This window comes from Myzus persicae, unplaced genomic scaffold, assembly GCF_001856785.1.
Source record: "Myzus persicae strain clone G006 unplaced genomic scaffold, MPER_G0061.0, whole genome shotgun sequence".
In the NCBI taxonomy this organism is placed as follows: Eukaryota; Metazoa; Arthropoda; class Insecta; order Hemiptera; family Aphididae; genus Myzus; species Myzus persicae.
The window spans coordinates 1,254,651-1,278,661 of record NW_019101246.1 but is presented as its reverse complement, the minus strand read 5'-3'; the positions used below and the strand labels follow the sequence as shown (position 1 = coordinate 1,278,661).

The 24,011-nt window shown below is 31.1% G+C and overlaps 1 protein-coding gene across 6 annotated transcripts in view; it reads left to right on the top strand.

Moving 5' to 3' along the window:
• LOC111028357 (serine/threonine-protein phosphatase 2B catalytic subunit 3-like) overlaps window positions 1-24,011 on the top strand; it is a 63,351-nt gene that overhangs the window by 31,709 nt on the left and 7,631 nt on the right. For all 6 annotated transcript variants that reach the window (XM_022306976.1, XM_022306974.1, XM_022306978.1 and 3 more), the window contains exons 3-11: window positions 11,478-11,681; window positions 16,065-16,189; window positions 18,252-18,363; window positions 20,087-20,232; window positions 20,333-20,472; window positions 23,197-23,274; window positions 23,357-23,450; window positions 23,527-23,653; window positions 23,709-23,789. In XM_022306976.1, coding sequence (XP_022162668.1) covers window positions 11,478-11,681; window positions 16,065-16,189; window positions 18,252-18,363; window positions 20,087-20,232; window positions 20,333-20,472; window positions 23,197-23,274; window positions 23,357-23,450; window positions 23,527-23,653; window positions 23,709-23,789 — 1,107 coding nt within the window. The remainder of the gene's footprint in view (window positions 1-11,477; window positions 11,682-16,064; window positions 16,190-18,251; window positions 18,364-20,086; window positions 20,233-20,332; window positions 20,473-23,196; window positions 23,275-23,356; window positions 23,451-23,526; window positions 23,654-23,708; window positions 23,790-24,011) is intronic.

Sequence of the window (24,011 nt, the reverse complement as noted above, 5' to 3'; positions counted from 1 at the left end):
GGGGAAGGGGTCGTGCAGCGGTAAGATTATGAGATGATTAAGAGCGGTATAATTACCCGGTACTTGGGAAGAAAAACCAAACGATTACGATTTTGTAAAAAAAAATTCTCAAGAAAACATTCCGTTCTAACGAACTTGACATTATTATAGTAATTGCAATGTTTCCAACGTCTTAATGCTTCGGTTCCCGATATAGAATCATGTAATAATCGAATCATTATGTTTTCAGAGATATTTGATTTCTCGCTTGGGTTGCTGCAATGGCCGACTATCGCCAGGTCACACGACCCACGCACCCCGTCGTCGAAAAACGTTATAGCACGTATAATATATTTAGGTACCATTGTCAAAAAGCGCTGTACGAAATTGCGTATTTCTCGTCTGTCGCTTACATTTACTTTTCGGTGATATATACTTAATATTAATAATAATATTATGTAATACCGAAACACGCCGCTGCGGCGATAAAACTTTATATTAATATATATATATATATACCATACATACACGGCCCACCCGCTACCTACCCCTATACGAATACACTATATACATAGTATTTACACTAATATACAGTACATAAAAGCAGCAGCTGCGGAGTATATAGGTATATACCAATATAATATACACCGCTGCAAAAGCTGTACGGTGTATATAGGTACTTAATTATACATGCGAGTGCGCGAATTACGGAGGGCAAAGCTGAGCTTAAGCGCCCTCCTCCCCGAATGTGGAACGCGATCAAGGCGACTACTGTGTTATATAAGTACAGTATATACAGCTAGTGCTACCTGTGTATATAGGTGGTGTATATATATATAGTTGTATAATATATATAAAAGCAGCCCTAACGTCCTAAATAAACTATTTTGCGAAGGAGCTGTTTCCCCGGCGCTCGCGGCGGTGCACGTTAATTTTGTTCGAACTTTGGTGAATAATTGATACTCGACGGCCATGTTTACAACCAACAGGTTCGTGTATATGTATAATATGAATACAAAGTATATCGTAAATAATTGATAACATAAAAATAACGCGGTTTTTATAATATTATTATGAGACTCGCTCGCTCAACGCACTGCGGCCACCACTACCCGGGTTATTAGCGAAACGAGTGTATAAAATAAATTCAGTAGTCAGTTTTTATTTATTTTTCGCGTGTGGGTGTTGTTGTTGACCCATTAAAATTAATACGGTTTTGCGAAAACCGAAGAAACGCGAGCGCGAAGCGTTGCTTGGTAAAATGTTTTACGATTCTTTTTTATACCAAGAGTTTGCTTTAGTCATGTTTTATGCAATGTGTTCTCGAAACGAGATACGAACGAAATAAAAGTTGCTCAAAGTTTTTTGCATTAGAACATTATAGTTTCCGAACTAATTTGTATGTATTTGTTTTCTACACAACTCATGAGACACCTATTTGCTTATGATAATATTTTTCATGACTCATGCGAGTCAAGAGTATCTCGATAACGTCTATTGGCTATTATATTATATAATGTACTATTGTTAAATTCAATATATTTTTCCCTGCTGAGATAATCTGTTTTTTTTTTTTTTAATGTAGAAATTATAAAATATCGATGAGCTTAGGTATATTATAGTACCATGATGTGAAGAGGGGGTGGTTAAACGATTAGAGGGTTGGATAAATTAACGGTTACCATCGCCACCGGTGGCTGGGGTTATCGCCTCTAGGGAGAAAGGGATGAGGATATGGTTAATAGTATAATGTAGGTACCTACCGGTGAGGGTAACTGACAGAGCAAGCCTATATATATATATATATACAACATGGCTATATTTCTGCCGAAGCGTTGCTGTGGTATTTATGAGGATGGAAGGGGGAGGAAGGACACGTGCGATTAACGCAGACAAATAAATTAAATTTGTTAAATTATGTGTGTGATCGATACCCAGTGTGTATTGTGGTGCACGTGCATATCGTTATTATTCCGTCCACGGACCGCTTCTGCTGTGACCGCCAGTAATAAATAAACTATTATGCATCACAATATATTAAAATTCCGCTGCAGACACACAGATGGGGAAAACTTGTGCCATCCGTTGTGAATGGTAGCCCTCAGTTGGTGGCTGCGGTGTTGGTAGAGGTTGTAGTGGTGTGCCACCTATATAGTGCAATTAATATATACACTCACTTGTAAAGAATATTCTAAATTAAAATAAAACATTATAGATACCACGATATTACCCGACTCGATTACATTTTTAAAATTATATTTTAAATTAACTCTAAAAAAGGTCCATACAGACACGTCATAAGCGGACCTATATGCGAAAATGCAAATATTATATTAAAAGAAACCATGAATAAATAGTCTTCAAAACCTCTAAGATATTGATTTTATCACTTGTATTTATTACTTATTAAAGTACACTATATTAATATCTAACAAATTCACTGTAGTACCTGCATTATAATATTTTTCTTTCGAATGTAATATTCTTTTTCTGGATATTAATTCCTAGGATAATATATTGTCCTGAATATTTTCACCGACTCGGTTCACAGCGGTCGTCTTATTATTATTATTATTATTATTATTATTATTATTATTATCATCATTATTATTTATGACTCTACCCTTATCGACGACTTTATCATTATTATTAACGCACGGAAGTTGTCCGCATCCGGCTCTGAAATTCGTCTACCGTCACCTCGAAATTGTGTAGGTAATCGATCAATATTGGTTCGCGCTCACACAACACAATATAGTACAATACAATCTTAGAAGTTATAATACAATAATTAATAATACCTACAGCATAACGTTTTCGGGGTGTTCCAATGCATCATATTTATTCGTCGTTCATAAATGCACACCTATTGTAACAATATAAATTATAATAACTAAGCTTATAGTACAGCTCGTATAATATCTACATCAATACAGGTAATGTGTACGAATACCGGAATACGTCACAAAGGCGACTGACGAACGGCCGGGACACGGTATCCGACGCCGACCCAATGTCCTTGTGAAACGGATGACTGGGTGAGGGTAAAGCGCAGTGGACTTTTGTGGGGAAAATGGTTTACGGACAACGAGAGAGTGCGTGCGGCGTTAAGTCGGAAACACCGTGTGCGTGCGTGTGTGTGTGTGTGTGCGCGCGTGTGTGTGTGTNGTGTGTGTGTGTGTGTGTGTGTGTGTGTGTGTGTGTGTGTGTGTGTGTGTGTGTGTGTGTGCGTGTGTGCGCCGATTATACGACGGGTCGACGCACACACAAAAACTTATATTTCGTTCTCGCGATATACATTATACTGGCAGAACACGCTCATAATAATATAGAAATGTATACAACAAAAAATGTAGGTGTATATATATATACCACACAGTTGAAATGGTATACATGTATTATATGTGTGTGTGCGAGCGAGTGTGCACGCGTAAGAGAGCGACCGGTTAATATTATGTGGCGGGTACATATTGTAGTATATGTACACGGTTGTTTTGCTACATTCGCCCACCTCCTCTGCGGCGCGAGCCAAATTGTATTATTATTTTAAAATTTGAAAACAATGATAAATCATCATCGCGACCGTTCAACGTGAACCAAAATCTGACCGTTCTCCGCGTTTCGCACGGACCGCCCGAATGTGCAGTCGTAAATTTGACGCATTTTCCCGAACGCTGGAAAATTAGAAAAAAAAAACCACCTCTATATCGTATATTGTAGTGCAAAGGTCTATCCCTCCTATGGCGCAACCACGACGGGTCGGATCCAGGTCAGATTTTTTCGTCCACTTCGCCCGTGCCCTTGCTCACTTGCTCAACGGAACTGTATTTTGCATTTGATTACTTACAACAACTGTCTAAGGCTATTTATTTTTTAATTTACTCGAACATTTTTACATAATATTACGTGGGTTTATCTCGTATTAAATAATAATACCAATACTAATAATAATTTACAGTTCATTATTTTATACGAATATAGAAATCATGTTAGACCGTTCCTCGAGAAAACTATTTCACGCGATGCCACAATATAATAATATGCACTATATGAGTCCAACGTAGAGTGTTTGATTTGCGATTTACGCGGACAAGACGTGTTGGTGACTAAAATAACACGGCGATAATTTTGTTCATTGGATCATTGCGCATATTATTTTCCTTTCCACATGTACTGCTATGGTGCATATGCGTTTAACCCGCTTTGTCCGTGTCCAACGAAACGGTTAATGAAATCTGTCGTTATATACTCTATGCGTGTGAGAGTAAACCCGCATATATACAACATCCGACTCGGGTAAAAATAAATACTGTTATTAATTTGGCTTGTGATCGTGCGAAACGAATGATTAACGACCCCCGCCGCCTCACCGGTGATCGGTCACAATAGCCGTCGCCGCTCGCCGCCACCGTATATCCGCACAGCTAAACTTCAAAGAAGTATCCTCTCGCGGTCTACCTTCTTTTTTTTTCTCGCTCATTTTCTAATTTTTTTTTTCGAGTTCTTCTGTGCGGAGTAACGTCTTACGGATGCAAACAAACATTTATGTATAAACACATTTTGAAGTCTGTGTTTACCCAGTACCTACCCACCTACCCATTAAGATTTTTCTCGTAACAATAATTTATTATCTATTAAGAGGATGCTACCCATGCGTTTATTGGCTCCGTCTTAAAAACGTACGACATGGTAAAGTGTCGTTCACTAGTTCCAAAAGTGTGTTGTTAGTTTTGACATTAGAGTGAATTGACCCATTATACACTTTTAGGTAAGAACGTCGCCTGTGCTTGTAAGCGTTGGCTTTTATTCGATATTATCATTATCAAGCGAGTTGTGATCATTTTTAATTTTTGATATTTAATCTTGCTTGAAAATTAAAATATCGAAAATATCGCCGACGCTCAAGCACAGATAACGTTCTTACCTAAGACTCTGATAATAGGTCAATTCACTGAAATGTCATAATAACTATCAGCACACTGTTGAAACCAGTGAACGAAAATTTGCCATGTAAGACGAAGACAACAAATGCATGGGTAGCGTCCTCTTAATTAAAATATATACCTCCTATACGTTATATATGCTTGGCCGTCGTTAAAACAACGGTAGTCGTCCGTGGTGCTCGCATAATAGCCAATTAATTAAGTGTTTGAATAATAAACGCAATTTGTATATATCTTTATATTATTTTTATCGAATCATTTCGCCACGCGTTCCTCTTCGGCTACAAAAATAATAATAGGTCGGTTATAGCACTTTTTGTGATTCGATCGCTATTAACGGCGTTTTATATTATTTATACGGCTTTTCCGGTCGTCCGCGCAAGTATATTATATTGCCGTATTCGACAATAATGATGATATTAATATAATAGTTGGTCGGGAAAAAACCTCGTTTTCGCCACAGTGACAAAAATGTTTTTCTTGTATAGGTATAATCATACGTATATTCTTATTCCCTCGCGGTATATAGATACTTGCGGGGTTAAATGCATCACTCTCGAGTACGATCGCAGTGTCTGCCACTAGAAAATAAATCGATCGTTTAAACGTGGGTGTACACATCTATATATATATATATATATTATATTATATTATGTATATTGCTGAATAAATTCCGCATAAACGACGCCAATATTACATATATAATATATACGTAAACCGTATAAAATGTTGATACGTCAACTGGTATTATACCTATACGCGCGTTTATTCGAATAACATATAAATTATTTATCGATTTATATTTGTTCGCGTTTTGAACTCGTTTGTGACTTAATACAGCGTATTTCCCATCGCGAATGACGCCGTCTATATAGGTATTTAATATATAATATATTGCACGGTGAAACGATTCTCCGCTACATATATTTATATATATATATATTTATGTGTGTGTGCATTATACATCGGAAGGATTTCTATACCTGTAAAGGAATACGCTGCACCTATAGGGTATATATTATGATATTGCAGCATTCAGAGTTCAGACTCACTCGAATATCGTGAAAAAGACGCAAACCGCGCTGCAGGACGGTGTGCAATGTGTGTACTCGTACAAAGGAAAATGCTGTTAAAAAAGTGGAAGTTTTCAATACACGTGTATGCATATGGTTACCGCGAGCAGAGATTATGGGTCTCGTGAGGTTTTTTTGGCGTTACGCCATCGCCACTGGCCCGACGTGAAAAACGCGTACAACACTTGGCATATATATATATATATATACATGTACGCGTACGGATATGTATATATATTATATTATATGTATATGCACTGTGATTACATGTATATATATATATATATATATATATACATATCCGCGTCTGAGTTGTATACCGTCGCAGAAAATATTTCGCGCGAAGTTTCGCTGCTGTGTACAAAAGTTTTCAGACACAATAATATAATGTATATATAATAACGAAATGACTTGTACACCGTCGAGAACAGCAGAATTATAAATGAATGCGCGCGCGTGTTCAACAATGGCGCGGATGTGCCCCGCGATGCAGAATATTATTGGCATAATTGTATTATTCAATAGCGAGCGTTGTGTCGACATATTATTTTCATCGTCTTCATAATTTATATTATATATTATACATTCACGCGCTGTTTACAAAAACATATTATACAATAGACTGCGGAACAGCACGTCATTGTACATTATTCCGACCGGGGTGGGTTTGATTTTTGTTGGAATTTTTTGTAAGTGTATCTCATTCGTACGGTTGGGAACAACGCTAATCGTTTATAATATATATGACTGTAGGTACGCGTCATGGACATTTTTTAAGTTCTCCGATAGAATAATATTGGGAAATGGTCGAAATACTTAAAAGAGAAGAGAAGAAATTAACCTATTGTTGCAACCCTGCAAAAACTATGTCCGTAAAGACCAAAAATCGCTGTTGTCACCGCTTGAAATTATTTTTTTTTTAGTGCCTATTTATATAGTTTATTTTATCAATCCATAATTAATAATGTGATGACTATATTAAAAATCGGCTTTGACAGTATTTCTTATTTTTTCATTTAATGTCATGTAAAGTTGACGATGATAAAATATAATGTTTTTAGATTTAGCTTAATGCTATCGTAAGGGTTTGGAGACTTTAAACTTCAATACAACGTCACCCGCTTCACATAATATTACTATGTTATCAGATATTGCAATACTCAATAAATCCTGGGAATGTGATACTTAAAATGGTAACGTGCCACTAATCACTATGAACACACACAGTGGCTACAGCGGGCTATGAAGTTGAAATATGTATACAATATGGTTAATCGAGTAAATAGTTCTTCTATGAATCGTTTTCTGAATGCGATTATGCTTCATAATCTTTATAATATGTGTAACATCATTAAATACGTTTTTAAATTTAACGCGATAACATTTTACAACACTAAAAATGGGTTACGTCAAGTGCGGCGCCCTACGCACCCTGGCGATCACGTCGTACACTGCTCGTATATTATACTACATTAAATTATTATTTAATTTTATATTCTCGTTTAAATGCATTCATTAATGTCGCCATTGTGGCCTGTCTACTTTTTCTACATATTATGCCGGAGACATAGGAGTAGTTGTTATAATGCAATTTCTGCTGCGTCAAAGTCCTTATAACTTTTATAAAAATAAAACCCCCATTATATTTTCTCTTCCACTCCGCGTAAATCATCGTGTGCGTATACTTATATATGTTATATTATGTTATATAATACAGAGTTGTTTAGTGCGTTTTTTCTCGGCAGAAAAGGTCTACGACATAATTTACGACTCATTTCCTTTATATTTAATCGACACCGGGATGGCGTGTGCCCAGTTGTTCTGGCACAAGGTTTTCCCGTGCCCGCCACTCCGCAGTTTTCCCTTTTAGCCTTTACCGCAAGAGCTTGTGGTAAACCGTAAGATTTTTATTATAAACGAGTGGTTTTTTTTCTTTTTTTTTGGAGGACATCGTGGCTCCGGACTCCTGTGAGCTTATCGATTTTTTTTTTTTAATTATATTTTACCGCAAGATTGCAGTTAGGGAATCGGAAAATTGCTGGGCACGCAATATGGGCAATGGGCCCAACCCCTATACAAATAACGTTAAATCAAAAAGCACGAAGTGCTAATGCACCGGACAACCTATGTCAGGGTAATTTCATGTTTTCCAACTTTTAATATTCAATGACCAGCGAATTAACATAAACAATTGCTAATTCTTTTGTTGTGCGTTTATTTTTTGAAAAATACAACTTAACGTGTATATCATATATAAAAATATTCGTTGACTTTTTTAATTATATGGGGGTTTTTAATTTTAATCAACTGGGATTTTCAAATAATAAATCTCCTCATGTAAACTAAAACTTAAATTAACAGTAGGATTTGGACTTATCCCTAATCAATTAAATTTTAAAGTAAAACACATTTTGAACATAGGCAAACATGGTGGTTTCAAATAAGCACCCTAATTTGTCATGGAATTATTTCTCTATAACTATTACAATTAACAAATCTTAATTATATAACAGATTTTTTAAATTAAAATACGTGTTTAATATTATTGTTTAGTCTTCATTAAGATAAATATGACTCTTACATAATTTTAGCTATCCTCCTACATTTTCATCCAATTTCTGTGCTTAAGTAGGTATATATCTGTAAACAACTTTTCAAAACAAAGATTCTTTTAATGCAAATCAATTTTTATATCTTTTTTGTAGGTACAAACATTAGATTAAATATACTTTGGTTGAATTTCAATCGTAGCCTTGTAGACATTTAATTGAAAAAACTTTTACCTCAGAACTTCGAATCATGTGTGTATCGTTGTCAAGTATGTTATTGTTCTCAAATAGTAATGAATAATAAAATGTATATTATATAATATGTATTATTAAGATTTCAATCAACTTTATCACAAAACATTATATTTTTGAACTTTATAAAGTAATGTACCTATGGTAGAAATAGTAATGTAGTTGGAAAGTAGTTAGTGATGTATTCTATAACAATAGTATTTGCAAAATAAATCGTACCCAAATACAAATGTAAATGTTTTTACGTTTACCATTTACACTTTGTAACTAAAAGTAATTTCTTCGTAAAAGTTGCCCACTTGCTTCATACATTTTATGCTCCCGTATTATTGAAGAACAATGTCAATTTTCTTGTTTTTCCGCGGAACTATTGCGCTTACACTACCTTACGCTTTATTTAAAAAATAATCCAATACTGAACTCCAATATAGTACCTACTAATCATTCCTTGTTTGATGTTTTTATTATGATGTCCTATTGTTTAAATGTTATAGGTACTGTCAGTTAAATAATTTAAATTATTATGTTAATACCGACTACCTTTAATTTTAATCATAATTACTCATTTGGTTCAATTAACTTCAGTCCATTTATACATATTATTTTAAATTGGATATTTGGATCTGGACAGTACTATTTAATAAATTAATTAATACATGCATTGTTCGTTGTAAATATATTTGGTGCCTATATGTATAATTTTTTTTTTAATGGTAACGTCGATGTCATAAAGGGTTTAATTTTTTATGCAACAATCTCAGGACACAATATATTACCTCGCGTATTAAGAACAATAAAAAATAATCAGGTCGACGAAGAGTTCAAAAAAATAGGTTAGAAAAATAATAATAAGTGTACTGAAAACAACTTTAACGATGATATCCCCATCAGCAGTGCGCTTGGCAAGTCCCAATAACAAAAGCATTAATATACCTGAGTGTGAGGTAGGTATATAAAGTTTTATCTCGAGATATTTGTTTACCAAATAGTAATTATTATTATCATCGTGCACAACAATTATATGTATATATAATGCAATATAATATTCGTATATGTTTGTGTCGTAAAACCTTCCACCTCCGCTGCACCACGGCACACAATGTTAATCAATCTTGCTCGCAATGATTTACGTGTAATAACAACGTGTACGCCATATTATCATAAAATATGATATTATTATTCTCATATATATTACCATAAAACAGTTTATAGTATATTACAATAATAAACATGGCTTGCTTGCGGGTCAGTTGGCAAACCAGCCGTCTCTCGTGTCCCATGCACTGGCCAAGTTCTAAATATATAATCAAACCATAGATGTTTGTCACATTAGGGCTGGCTAGCACATGGCGTATTTTCTAAAGAATAATGAAAACCTTGAAACGTTCAAAATATTATACTAATGGTCCCGCCGAATCAATGATACGACGACAACTTACTGATAAGACGTATCGAGAAGACACATCAACGATTCTGTTGTTAATTATTATGATCAGTTGTTAGTATAAAAATCAACTTTTACTATATTATACTTCCTGGGCATCTGGTTTTCCTGCAAGTTCGTTGGCCTAAAAAGTAATCCGCTATTACGAAATATACCGACGTATTATAATCATCATTTCCTATTCATTTACTTGTGCTGCTGTATGCTATCAAACATGAACAATTTCAATTTTAACAAATTGTATTTATTTTCAAATATTAGGTACCTTAATGTACGATATGTATCTAGAATCTAGATTTACATTAACTACATATAAATCTAATTTTTCTTTTTTTTTTTTAAATCAGTGTCATTATTTCAGTTTACTTGACGGTTTTCGTTTATTTAATACACCTATGGGTTCCTTTATAAAGGTTTAAATATTATAGTTTTGTCAGGGTAGGAACTAAAAACCCACGAATGGGTTTAATCACTTTAACCATCTATATTTTAGCATAATATAATATATACATATAAATTATGCTAAAAATCGATGAAAATTTAAAATTGTGAATTTTCAAAACAGCTCTATGAAAAGCATAAATTTAAACTAAAAAGGATATTGCATATATCATGCATATGCGTGAATAATAATAATTAAAGAACTGCGGCCCAGTGATTCATCGATAACAAAATGGATAAGCATCTACATTGTACATGCGTTATAATGTTATATTTTAGAACGTTCAAATTATTGTTGTAGAAGTGAGAAGCAAAATTGGTTTATTACATTTTAATATTATCTGCTATATACAATAGCAAATCGTCAATAGCCGATGTTGAAATGTATATTCTATATGTATGGTTCTTCCGATAGAATTACACCAAACCGTTTTTTTGTTTGTTACGTCGATCAATTTACACATTTATATTTTATCTATTTATTTAATTTTGTTTCTAACAAATAAATACTGAGAAAAACTTATAGGTGAGACTGAGTTGGTAATAATATATTGTTACATAATTATTATAACTAATTAAAAAACACTTATTATATATATATATTGTTTACCTACTAATAAGTACATACAAACTGAAAATAACATATTGTTAACAAAAGGTGTCATACAAATACTAATATTAATAAAATTATGATCGTAATGACTACATAAATCATATTTATGTACCGAATTCTAATTAATTAAGAACTACTAGAAACTAATATAACTAATAATATTATTACCTATTTTGTTTATAGGCGTGCCATTTCCTCCGGGTCGGAAGTTGACCACTGCAGAAATATGGGACTCGAGGACAAACAAACCTCGACCAGACATATTGAAACAGCACTTCATACTCGAGGGTCGGATAGACGAAGCGGCCGCGTTGCGCATCGTCAACGAAGGCGCATCGCTACTCAGATCCGAAAAAACCATGATAGACATCGAAGCTCCTGTTACCGGTGGGTACAATATAATATATTATAGCAAGACGTGGTAAATTAAATGTAACGTTTAAACTAGATATTATTACAGACGAGTGTCAGTGATAGTAATCTGTTGTTTGATCAAAAACATAAAAGTTTATTGGAAAAATAATAGGTGATCTGTATTCTTAAATGACATCATCCTATATGTATCCTGGAATGTCTAGAATATAAAGGAAAACAATCTCATCGCAGATTTTGAGTTTGTACAAAACTGAAATGCGCCTACCTATGAGTAATTTTTTTTTTAATGAAACAATAACACGAGTTATTATATCTCAACCATTATGATAAGATTTATATTGAAAGGCGCCGTAAGAAAAAAAAACAGAAGTGACTTAAGCCCATACACTTTTTAATTTTGAAGCCAATATGAGCAAAAAAAGCAAGTCATAGAATAATAAAACAGAGACGAGTTTTGTTATGATTACATTATTGGAAGGAAGAGAGAGCAGCATTAAGGAAAACCGAGAGAGAAAAAAAGGTATTTTAAATTTAGTCTAATGAGAAAAAGAGCAGAGCAATTGATAAGCATATGACAACATTGTAACTATCATGTTTTAGTTTTTATTGTATAATATTCTAACTGTATAATACGCCATGGTACATAGGCTGTAGATTTTAATAGCATTTTAAAAAAAGATTCTGAAAGGAACACATTTTCACCCAAAACGGTAAACAGGTGAGTTAAAAACAGCAAGTGCTTTTGACTGACAATAAGTATTTTCTGCATGTACTGTTGTTGTTCGTGGCTGTCTCGGTAGTTACCAGAAAATTTGCATAAAGACTATTTAAAGACAGTCTGTGACTTTCGTGTTCGCCATGCCGCATCAGCATTTTTTATTCTTTTAATACCTCCCCAAATAAAAAAAAACACATTATTATTTTCTTCTAACCCGACTTACGAGTATACCCATGCCTACTGCACTGTATACTGATTGACGTTAAATAAACGATCGCGTTCGAAATTATTAAAATTTATTATTCGCTGCAGTGCGGCCCAGTATACCTTCATATTTTATTCCTGCAAGGTTATCCTGCAACCGGGATATGTCTTATTCGTGTATTATACGTTAGTAAATCGTGTTATATAAATCTCGAAGAATGTACATTCGTATATCGTATATTATATTGAAGTAGGTCGTTTGTTAGTCGCGCGACTGCTATACACACGCACATGTGGCAAAGACTGCTACAAATCCCGAGAATAATGCTATTCTTTTTGACAATGCATATAATAATATCTTATATGTACGAGTTGGTGTTCTAAGCACGTTTCATTTTGTGTTTAACTATTGCTCAGCGGATACGATATTGGCTTTAACGACGTTTAATACGCGTCACACATTAAATTTTCAAAATCCTCTGTGATATTCTTTGCGAATTTTTTTCACTAAATTTGTCGATTTTTATCCGCTATCACTCGACGTTTAAACATTACATAAGTACGGTACAAAAATATACAGTTAAGTCGAAATGTTCGAATCGAAAACATCGTCTTATACATGTACTATATTATTTAAAACAACTATACAGAGTGATTCGCCAAGCATGCTCACCCCATTATTCCTATATAATTATTTTATGTAATTTTCAATACGAACCGCTGCCCAAAGCACAGTTAACAGTTTACCATAATTAGATACACTATACAAAAATGTAATTAAAGTAGATGCGACAAGTCATAGAAAAAACAAAATATTAATATACAGACATAAATACATTAAGAACTTATAAAGTAAAAAACGGATCTTCGTTGGTGATACTCATCATCCTATAGAGTGGGCGATTGCGAGAAAAATTTGTCATACACAATGGCAAAGAGAAAAGATAGGAAAAGTGGGTTTGGATACAAGGTAGTTTAAAGTTAATCATTTTAAGTAACTCAGGACAATCAATTGACCCGTCATTATGCAGAAATACCTTATAATAATCAACTCACCTATCAGCTAAGAACAGTATAGACATACTAGCTTATGAAATTATTCAAATTCTGGTTATAGGAATTTTTAAAAATAATATAAGTACTGAAAGACCAATTTTTAAATCCTTGAATTTTGTATAGTTCTTAAAGAGTGTTCCGTGGCAACTCATACTTCTGTTTTTAAAATGAGACCCCTTTTCGAGTATAATTTATTTACCAGATTATTTTTCTGAAAATTTTTGTATATCAGAAGCGATATTCAAACGAGTAATTTGTTAGTAATTTAACTTTGTATACTAAGGATAATTGGTCCATGATAATTGGTTTGGAAGGTATGTGGACTATGGTTATTTGAAAGTGTTGGTAATTAATATTAATTTATCAACATAAATAATTTGTAAAAATGATCCAAGTATAATAAATAATAGATCCAATATTACATTTGTTTTAAACTTTTGTAAAATTACATTTAAGGACTATTATCCTTAAAATAAACATTTCAATGACTTATCCTAATTTTGAATTGAGTACATCAATATTTTCAAAACAAAATATCCACTAAATAATTTACAGCAAAATTTGAGAATTCTCATCTGAAAAACAGAAATTTGTATCGCCATAGGGCACTATCCTTAAGTAGTAAGAATAATTTTTTAAAAATTTTAAAATATGGTCTTTAAGTACATGAGGTTAAAAATTCCAAAAATCAGATTTTGAATAACTGCATCATTAAGGAAGAAAGAGGTGAGCGTGCATGGTGAATCACCCTATATAATATACCTACATATCATATTTTCCTTATTGCCACCAGTTTTAAAACATATTTTTTTTCTTAAACTTTATATTAAACTATTAAAAAACAAACATTTATCTATTTTTATTTAATCAATTTGAAATAATATATACTTTGTGTAAATATCAATACAATGTCGGATTTTAAATTAACTGTCTCGTTTGTATTTTTTTAAACCCTGAGTAGCAATTAGTTAGTTTCTATGTTACGGTACGTTATAAATCGATCATGATTATTCAAATTATAAAGTGTTTCAAACATCAACTAAATTGAGTTTATAATTTATAGAGTAAAAAATGTATATTTACGAAATGTGTGTGTGTTAGAATAGAAAATCGAATATTAAAACAAATATATAATGTGAGTGTTTTATTTTTTTATAATGCCATCCAGCTTTAATTATATTGAAAAATTTAATTAGTTGAGTGTAATTACCAATTTTATATCTAATTTAAGGCATGACTGATTACGAACAAATCAATTATTTATGTACAATAATATGAATTAAAGATGATTAAACTATAAAATACATTTTTTTAATTTAATTTTAATGTCAACTAAATTTAAAAAAAATACTTCAGAGGTTAAAATAATTTTTTTCTTTTTTAATTCACTTACAAATTTAAATTGTAGTTGAGATAAAAACGTTCTATCGCGGCGTTTTTTTATTGTATTGTTTGCATAATATTTTTGGTACATTGCGACTAATTTATTGTACAAACTACTAAGTGATAGTTGTCTGCAATAGATGACTATAATAATAATTTTATAACTACTCAATGTTATGAAACTATTAAAAATATCTGTGTATGTTTTTAGATAATACAAATATTGTATTTTTATAATTAATGATTAATTATTTGATATAAATAGTGGTTAACTTTTTTTTCATGGAGTTATATTTAAATATTAAATCCTTTAAAAGTTCTAAGTACTTAATTATAAAATCACATGTTCAATGAGAATAATATACCTACCTACTTATGTATCTATTATTATATGCAGAAAATTACAATTATTAATTATTTTATTTGTAATTTATACAAGGGGGGTTCGTATGAAACAACCCATTGAAAAAAAAATGCAAAACAAAATACTAAAAATTTTTCTAAAAAAAGAATCACCAATCACACAAAATACTTGTACAACAAAACTATTATATACTATTATATCAGTAAAAAAATACTGTATAAAGCTATACTTAAACTTATCAACATGATCTTACTATTAAAACTGAAGACGGGTATAATAGGTACTAAACAAATATCTAGTATAAACGTATACCCATGCACTCAGAACTAACATGATCCACATACCTACTCATATATTATGATCCAAAGAAATAAATATTTAAAAAAAACTTCAACTTGACTACTGTAAGAACTTTTACACAATTAATATTTAATATGAATTTATATTTCAAATGTTGAACAGTAAGGCTCATATTGTATTAATTGAAGAATAAATTAAAATTTTAAAAAGGATTTCGTAAAGAATTAACTTTTTTGAGATTTTCTTTCAATCGTTTTTGTGAAATATTTAAATAGGTGCATCGATATTTTTATATTTAAGTTGCTCGGTACTATTATAACATTAATGTCATTAATTTCTTTATTCTGATTGTTTGATTTTTTACTTCTAGTTTGTGGCGATATTCACGGTCAGTTTTACGATCTAATGAAGTTATTTGAAGTCGGTGGACCTCCTGCGACAACAAAATACCTATTTCTGGGTGACTACGTGGACAGAGGGTATTTCAGTATAGAGGTAATTTATTAATATTACACATTTGATTTCTATAAACATTAGGTCACATTTGATTGTATTTGTTTCCATTTCAACCCAATGCAAGCTGCTTTTACCGTAATTTATTATTTACAGATTTTATAAACGATAATAGTCATAAAGGTTTCTTATATCTATACATAGGTACAAAATATTTTAGGTTTCTTGCGAATAAATCATATAATATAAGCGTAAACAAAGAAAGCGCATCGCACACATCCAACCAATAATTTAGTCGGGATTTAAAACTTTTAAGTCTTTAGAAAGAAACAACTTGGGATCTCCCTGTCCTATACGTGTGTGTACATGCGTTGCGTTTTGAAAAGAAAAATAGGATTCGGTTTTAAATTTGTAGAACAATGGCATGCAGCCACCGATTGAATTATAATTTATTTTATAAGTTTGAAAGTTTTATAATTTTTTTTTCAAACAGTTTCGTAGGTTTTTTGAACTACAATATAAAATGGCTAACCATCCATAAAATCAGATACCTAATGTTCTAAACAAACTAATTCATCCTCAGATATTCTCCTACAGTCCATCGGCGTTTTGGATTTTTTTTTCTTACGAAAAAAGTGTTTAAAAATATACCTACAAAATTATTATACATTTACATAATAGGTACCTATATACCTGCACATGTTTCCATTGAGAGACAGAGAAGTGTATCAAGAAAGTGAATTGTAAATCTCACGAACACCTTTTCACGGAAATCCCAAAAGTAAAAATGAAGCACTTAGAGCAGAGACAAATGGATACCTAATAATATGAAATATATAGATTATCATCGTTTTACCTATTATCATTTAACGTTATAAAACCGATACAAATATGTCAATTTATAATAATACCATCACACGATATCTGCATGATACTCAATTGTGTTTTACTTTCACATTACCCCCTGGCCATCATAGTTCAACCTATAGGCTATGGGTACCTTATATGTATGGGTACAATTTGTATAATAGTAATAGTATAACTATACACTATACATATTACGTTCAATCATAGGGTATGCACATTCACCCTTGCGATTTCAAGTAGCACCCATTGCAGCCTCATCAGATATACATAGCCACGTGGACAATATAATATAATATTATGCAGACTTGTAGCCAGACAAGCCAGTATCGTGTTTCGCAGTTACCACCTTGTAAGAAAGTGATAGGTGACAAATAAATTACGTGTTCGTTGAGTGTTGACTTGGTTTGCCTGGGTATGATCATAATTTGATATGCGATAGCAGCAATGTCAAAAGCGGCTGAAATGCATTAGTGCGAAAATAACAATTGTATGATACTACATTTCGTGGGCTGCATCCGAGTGCACGATGAAATTAAGGGCAAAGTTGTTTTAGTTTAAATATTTTATAATATATTATGTAAAAATATGTGCTTTGAGATGGTTTGAAATATTTCATTGATAAGCAAAAAAAAAAATTATTATCTCTTTATTAGTCTTAATTGTACCAAAATAATATTCAATCAAATATTTTCTTAAATACATTACTTTTAACTAATCAATATTAGTACAGCAATAAAACACAAAAAAAAATAATATTTTATGTATCATTTTCAACTTATTTTGTGTAATATGTTTAAAACCTCTCAGAAATGTAAAAATACAGACTTTCACTGAAAAATAGTCAAAATACGTAAAATCGTGTATCAACTATTACGGAAGAAAAAAATTGTATTTTGACTCGTGAGATCTCGAAACTAATTTGTATCTTATAATATTGTCCTCAATAAATCTCGTACACAGAAAAATAAACTTGCAAAAATATAACTTTCTCTCAACAATAATCATAACAATAATGCTATTATTAGTGATTCTGTTTATATATTATATATTATGTACAATACCAAGGATTTAGATTTGCATTGTTGTCCTTACTAAGGGGAGGTAGGTTACTTTCCCCAACTACTCTTACAATTAATATAGGTACAGTAATGGTAATACCACTGCAATTTACCTGCACCTGCGTTTGTTATTTCCTACATAGTTATATATTGTTTATAAATGGTTATTTTGTTTGTAGTGTGTGCTTTACTTGTGGGCTTTGAAGTTGTGCCATCCCACTACGTTGTTTCTATTAAGAGGAAACCACGAATGTAGACATCTAACCGAATACTTCACGTTTAAACAAGAATGTAAGTAAATCAAATTAATTCAAGCGTTTGTATTTAAAATTAATTTAATAAATGATGTACCTACCCACACAATATAATATTGTACGACTCCATTGAATTTAAATACTCATACATCTAGGAACTGCGATGATATGTGCGACTATGTGTAATTAACGTATATTGTTTTCAAAATAATCAATATTCGTGTATATTATTACACGAGGTTCTTGATATTAAGAAACCTATTTTTTTCAACCACTTCGTAAACAATTGCACACAAATCGGTTCTATACATTGAATTTAAATTTATAATAGTTTTAAGATTTTTAGTCTGTAAAAATACTACTTGCATATCACAATATCAATTTAAAATTGCATCATCTAATTTCCTAATATTTTGTAAAATATAATAACCTTCTGTATGTATGAAAAGAATAGAACAGAAAAGAAAAAAAAATATGAATACAGTTCTTGAATAAGTACTTACCTTACATAAAAACAAAAAAAAATATTAAATTTTATAAATATTTTCGAATTTATGATACAATTGTATCATCAACAAATATTGTATTAGTATTATAGTGTTAATTATGTACTAATATAAAGTATATTATGTATTTTCGAGTACATATAACAACCTTATTAAACATTTAAATGCTTATAGGCATTGAAAAAAATAGTATGTGAATACTGTAGATCAAAATTTTATTTTAATAAGGTTATAAGACGTTAAAAGTGTGTTTGAATAAATAATTAAAAATTAATTTACATATTTAGTAAAGATTTAGGCAAATATGAATATTGGATGGACAACAGACTTATGTAATTAAAAAAATGAAATATAATAATATATCATACATTTAGTTTATATTAACAGGGTGATTCACTGAATAGTTTCACTACTTTTTTAGTGGTTCAGTAAAATCCTTAATTTAACAAACCCTTTAATTAGACTGAATTTGAAAAATATTGAAAGCACAATCGCGAAAAGCCTATAGTAACACTTGTTGAAAGTTTTGATTGTTTTATATGTATGTGTAAATTACTGTAGGTTATATAAAAATATCTTTAGGTGCCTGTTACGTCATATAAAATAATTGTTTTCGTCATTTTTTATTCTATATTATCACTTTATACTTAATAGTTATACCTATAGACGTATTTCAACGACAATTTTGAAATAAAATTCTCTAGGTTCAACATGTATTATTTTCTTTGTCAATATTGAATGACCTAAGGACTGTAAGGAGTGTATATAAAACTACGACTCAAGGGACATATACATATAGTGATTTCGGTAGTATTACTCACGTGTAGATTATTGACGACGACATTCCCCAGTGATTTGCACTACTTCTCCTTGGTCTATTGTGTATACAAATATTTAATTTATTTCGCCGCAGGTATAATACGATTACAAAGATTTATCAGAATGTAAAAATTGAATTAGTGGTATTCGGATAGACGAACGGATAAACATAATAGACTTTATACGGTTAATGTATGACTTTTCGTCAGTTAAACCCATACGGTACTACATAAGTCATGCATAGTATATTAGTATATATTATATAGTGTACATCATGTATTCATGAATAGAGGCTGATAAATAGAATAATTTACTGAAGAATTCTGCCCATAAGAGTCGATCAAAATTTATGAGAATCCCTCCTATAAAATTTTGGCTCGTTATATTCCAGCTCTGTGTATTATATCATATTTTTAATCACGTTAACTTTTCCAGGTAAAATAAAATATTCTGAGCGAGTTTATGACGCCTGCATGGAGGCATTTGATTGTCTACCGCTCGCTGCGCTCATGAATCAACAATTCCTTTGTGTTCACGGTGGACTCTCGCCAGAAATACATAATCTGGACGATATCAGAAGGGTAGGTCGCTGATGATACTCCTGTATTTTGACGTATAGTTATTTACGTTTTTCTATTGTTTGTATATTAATATTATACTACGTTTTCTTTATTTGTTCAGTTGGACCGATTCAAAGAGCCTCCAGCTTTTGGTCCCATGTGTGATCTGCTTTGGTCAGATCCTCTAGAAGATTTCGGCAGCGAAAAGAATGCTGAACATTTCAGTCACAATAGCGTTAGAGGCTGTTCATATTTTTACAGGTACATACACAATTTATGAATAAACAATATACATATTCCATACTCCATGCTAACAAGTCCCGAAAAAATGGTAGCTACAAACAAATTACTCGAGTCTTAATATTAAAATATTTTACACAAAAATAAAATACTTCAATTATGTTTTACATAAAATCTTTTTGAGTAATAATTTTAGAGATTTTTTAAGTACACGAGTTTTATTAAGTTTGATATGTTGAATTAAAGTTCTCAAATCCTTAGTAACAATGCACATTTCATCAAAGCTGCAAGTATATGAAAATATAAATGCATACAAATATAATTTTTTTTTTTTTTTATTGATCCTGAGCCCGGCAACTGTGGCCATTAGCTTTTTTTTTTTTTAGTAGGTATTGTAGATTTGTAGGTTTGTATTGATGGTTTGTAGATTTTTTGGTACGGTAGGGGGGAACACGTGTGTGTTTGTTTTTGGCAGAATTTCGAATGGGGCACCCGTAGGTTTCTGCCATGCCCCGGGGGTGGGGGATGGCAGCACTTGTTCTCCGGTCACCGCGACTTGTCCGGAGAAAAATGCCGCCCGGTGGCCGAGGATCGAACCGCGACCGGCTGCGTCGCAGCGGAAGAGTCAGACCACTCGGTCACCTCGTCCCCCAAAAAATATAATTTACTGTAATCTAAACCGCTAATGTTTTGAATTATTAGCTATTTTCAAAGTATTAGAGTATACCGTTGAATTTGTTTAAATTGTTTAAGACTCCATGTGTACACCTTGACAATTTAAACAATATTTTCAAACTTTTTTCTAACTGTTGTTATGGAGATTTACTATATTGATTGTGCACATTGATAGACACTTTTTCAGAATAATTCCTGATTTGCTTATAAAATCCCCAACCATAACTTTTGATAAATACTGTGAATATTTTTCAATTAAAATAAATGCAATAAAAAACATTTCTTATGTGCTTAACTGTTTTCAAAGAAAAAACCATAAACCTAAAAACTTTATCGGTTACGCTAAAATGTATGCAATTACCCAAATGTACCAAATATAATTTTATAGTACTTTTCTTAAAACATAAATATAAATCTTTCATATAAAACGTGGAAATTAATATCAAATTTAGATTTTGTATTAACAACGCAATACAAGAAGCTTTAATCTTTATATCAGAATATGCTATAGTATTATGTTACGAAATTCAAAACATTGACAGTTATATATACTACCAAAATAACTACTTACCTGATGGCTAGTACCTACTAAGGTCATAGATTAAGATACTTTCTCGCTGTCCTTGTATCTAATTTCTGAGTGTAATTTGAAATTACCATATGCCATAAGATACCATAAGGTACATTTATCAAATATTTAAATCCAATTATAATAAATCGTTGTTTTGCAGTTATAAATTTAAATTTAAATATTTCAGAAAATATTTTTAAAACTGTTTGAAAAAAATGGTTCATAATTTTTTTTTTTTTATCACGGTGATTCTTTTTCAAAGAACACCTATTATTACAAAAACTATCAACGTTTTTGAAAACATTTCTTTTACGTTATTATAAGTCATAAAAACATATTTTGTCTTAAATAATAATATTTTACACTATTCTTATCATAATTAGGGTTTTACTTTTTTTTAATGCAACATACATTATGAATGACATATTCCGAAATAAAATATTTTTCTTCGATGCATAATAATTAAATTTTTGACCAGTAGACAGTGATTTAATGTGTTGAAGTATACCAAGCTGTATGAGTTGATTAGTGGATCAACGTTTTTCAGGGCATTCCTTGCCCTACGAAATCCATCTAGACTTTTAATACCTATTCTACCTTATCAAATATACTCGTTCAAAATTCAATTTTTATGTATTGAAGTAAGTACTCAGTAAAATATTCTGCTTCAGATGGCATTAAAAATACATGTTGTCATATAAAAAAATATAAAAACTTAAAAATGATAGTGATAAAAATAGTAAAAATATATTTTCTTAGAAAAATCTTGTTTTTTAGTGACTTACAGTTAATTTTAAAAAATATTTTCAAAAACGTTAATAGTTTTTGAAATATTGAGTGTTCTTTGGTAAAATAATCACTCTGTGTATGTACTACTGTTTATTAACTTACATTTTATTTTTTAAAACCAGAGAAATATAGGTAATACATATTTTAAATTAATAGTAAACTTTGTATTTTAATCAACTAAAATTTATTATTAAAAATACATCAATCGTAATATATAGCACTATATTATAACAATTAACAAATAAATAAGCGAATCACAGATTTTATTCAACATCCAAAAATGTGTCCGTGAACTCTCCAGTTATACAACCACGTAATTATTTTAATTTCATACATGTAAAAATGAATAATTAGAAAATTGTGTGCAACTGGTAATTAATGAAGCACTCATATAAAATTATCTTTATATTTGACTAGACAGGTCCGTCATAAAACATTAAAAAAATCGATGACAGCCAGAAACCAATAAAAAAACATACATAGTTACGTTTAATATATTTAATGGATGAGCATAAATCATGTATTTAGGTAAAAACTTTAATAAATACAACAATAAACCAAATTTAGTGATTTAAAAGGTAGGTACTTTAAGGCTGCGACTTAAAAGCTTGAAAAAAAGGGAATATAAAAAAAATTTAAATTCATAAGTATAACTATAAAATTTTATTTAACTAACCTTGTTAATAAATATTGTTGTAAAAAAATTTCAGTTATGCAGCATGCTGTGATTTTCTCCAAAGCAACAATTTACTATCCATCATAAGAGCACACGAAGCTCAAGACGCAGGGTGTGTTCGAATATTTATTTTATTATTATTATATAAGTCGACTTTTTAGTTTTTTATAACCGTTTGTGTTTATTTTATTTAGATACCGAATGTATAGAAAAAGTCAAACCACCGGTTTTCCATCTTTAATCACGATATTTTCCGCTCCCAACTACTTAGATGTATACAATAACAAAGTAAGAAAATAACATCATTTTAGTGCTATCAAAAATCTTTTTATAAAAACAATTATTAACCATGGTACATTTGTAGGCTGCCGTTTTAAAATATGAAAATAATGTTATGAACATCAGACAATTCAACTGTTCGCCACACCCTTACTGGTTGCCAAACTTCATGGATGTGTTTACTTGGTCTTTGCCATTCGTCGGCGAAAAAGGTATTTTAATCATTTTGATATGAGTCAAAATATTTTAAACTTTTTTTGTTTTTAGTTACCGAGATGTTAGTGAATCTATTGAATATTTGTTCGGACGATGAATTAATGACCGAAGGCGAAGATACACTCGAAGACGGTATGTACAATCATATTACACATAATTATATTATGTTTGCACCAAACAAATGTTTCAATTACTTTCTTTATTTATTTTTTCGAGTACAGATATAATAATATTTTATTGCCTTCTCGATCGATGCTCGAGCTTCTATGATTAGCAACACTGATCGAGAAAGCATTTTTCACAGTAGGACAGTATATATTTTTATTTAAATTTCTGTATTAAATACTATATTAA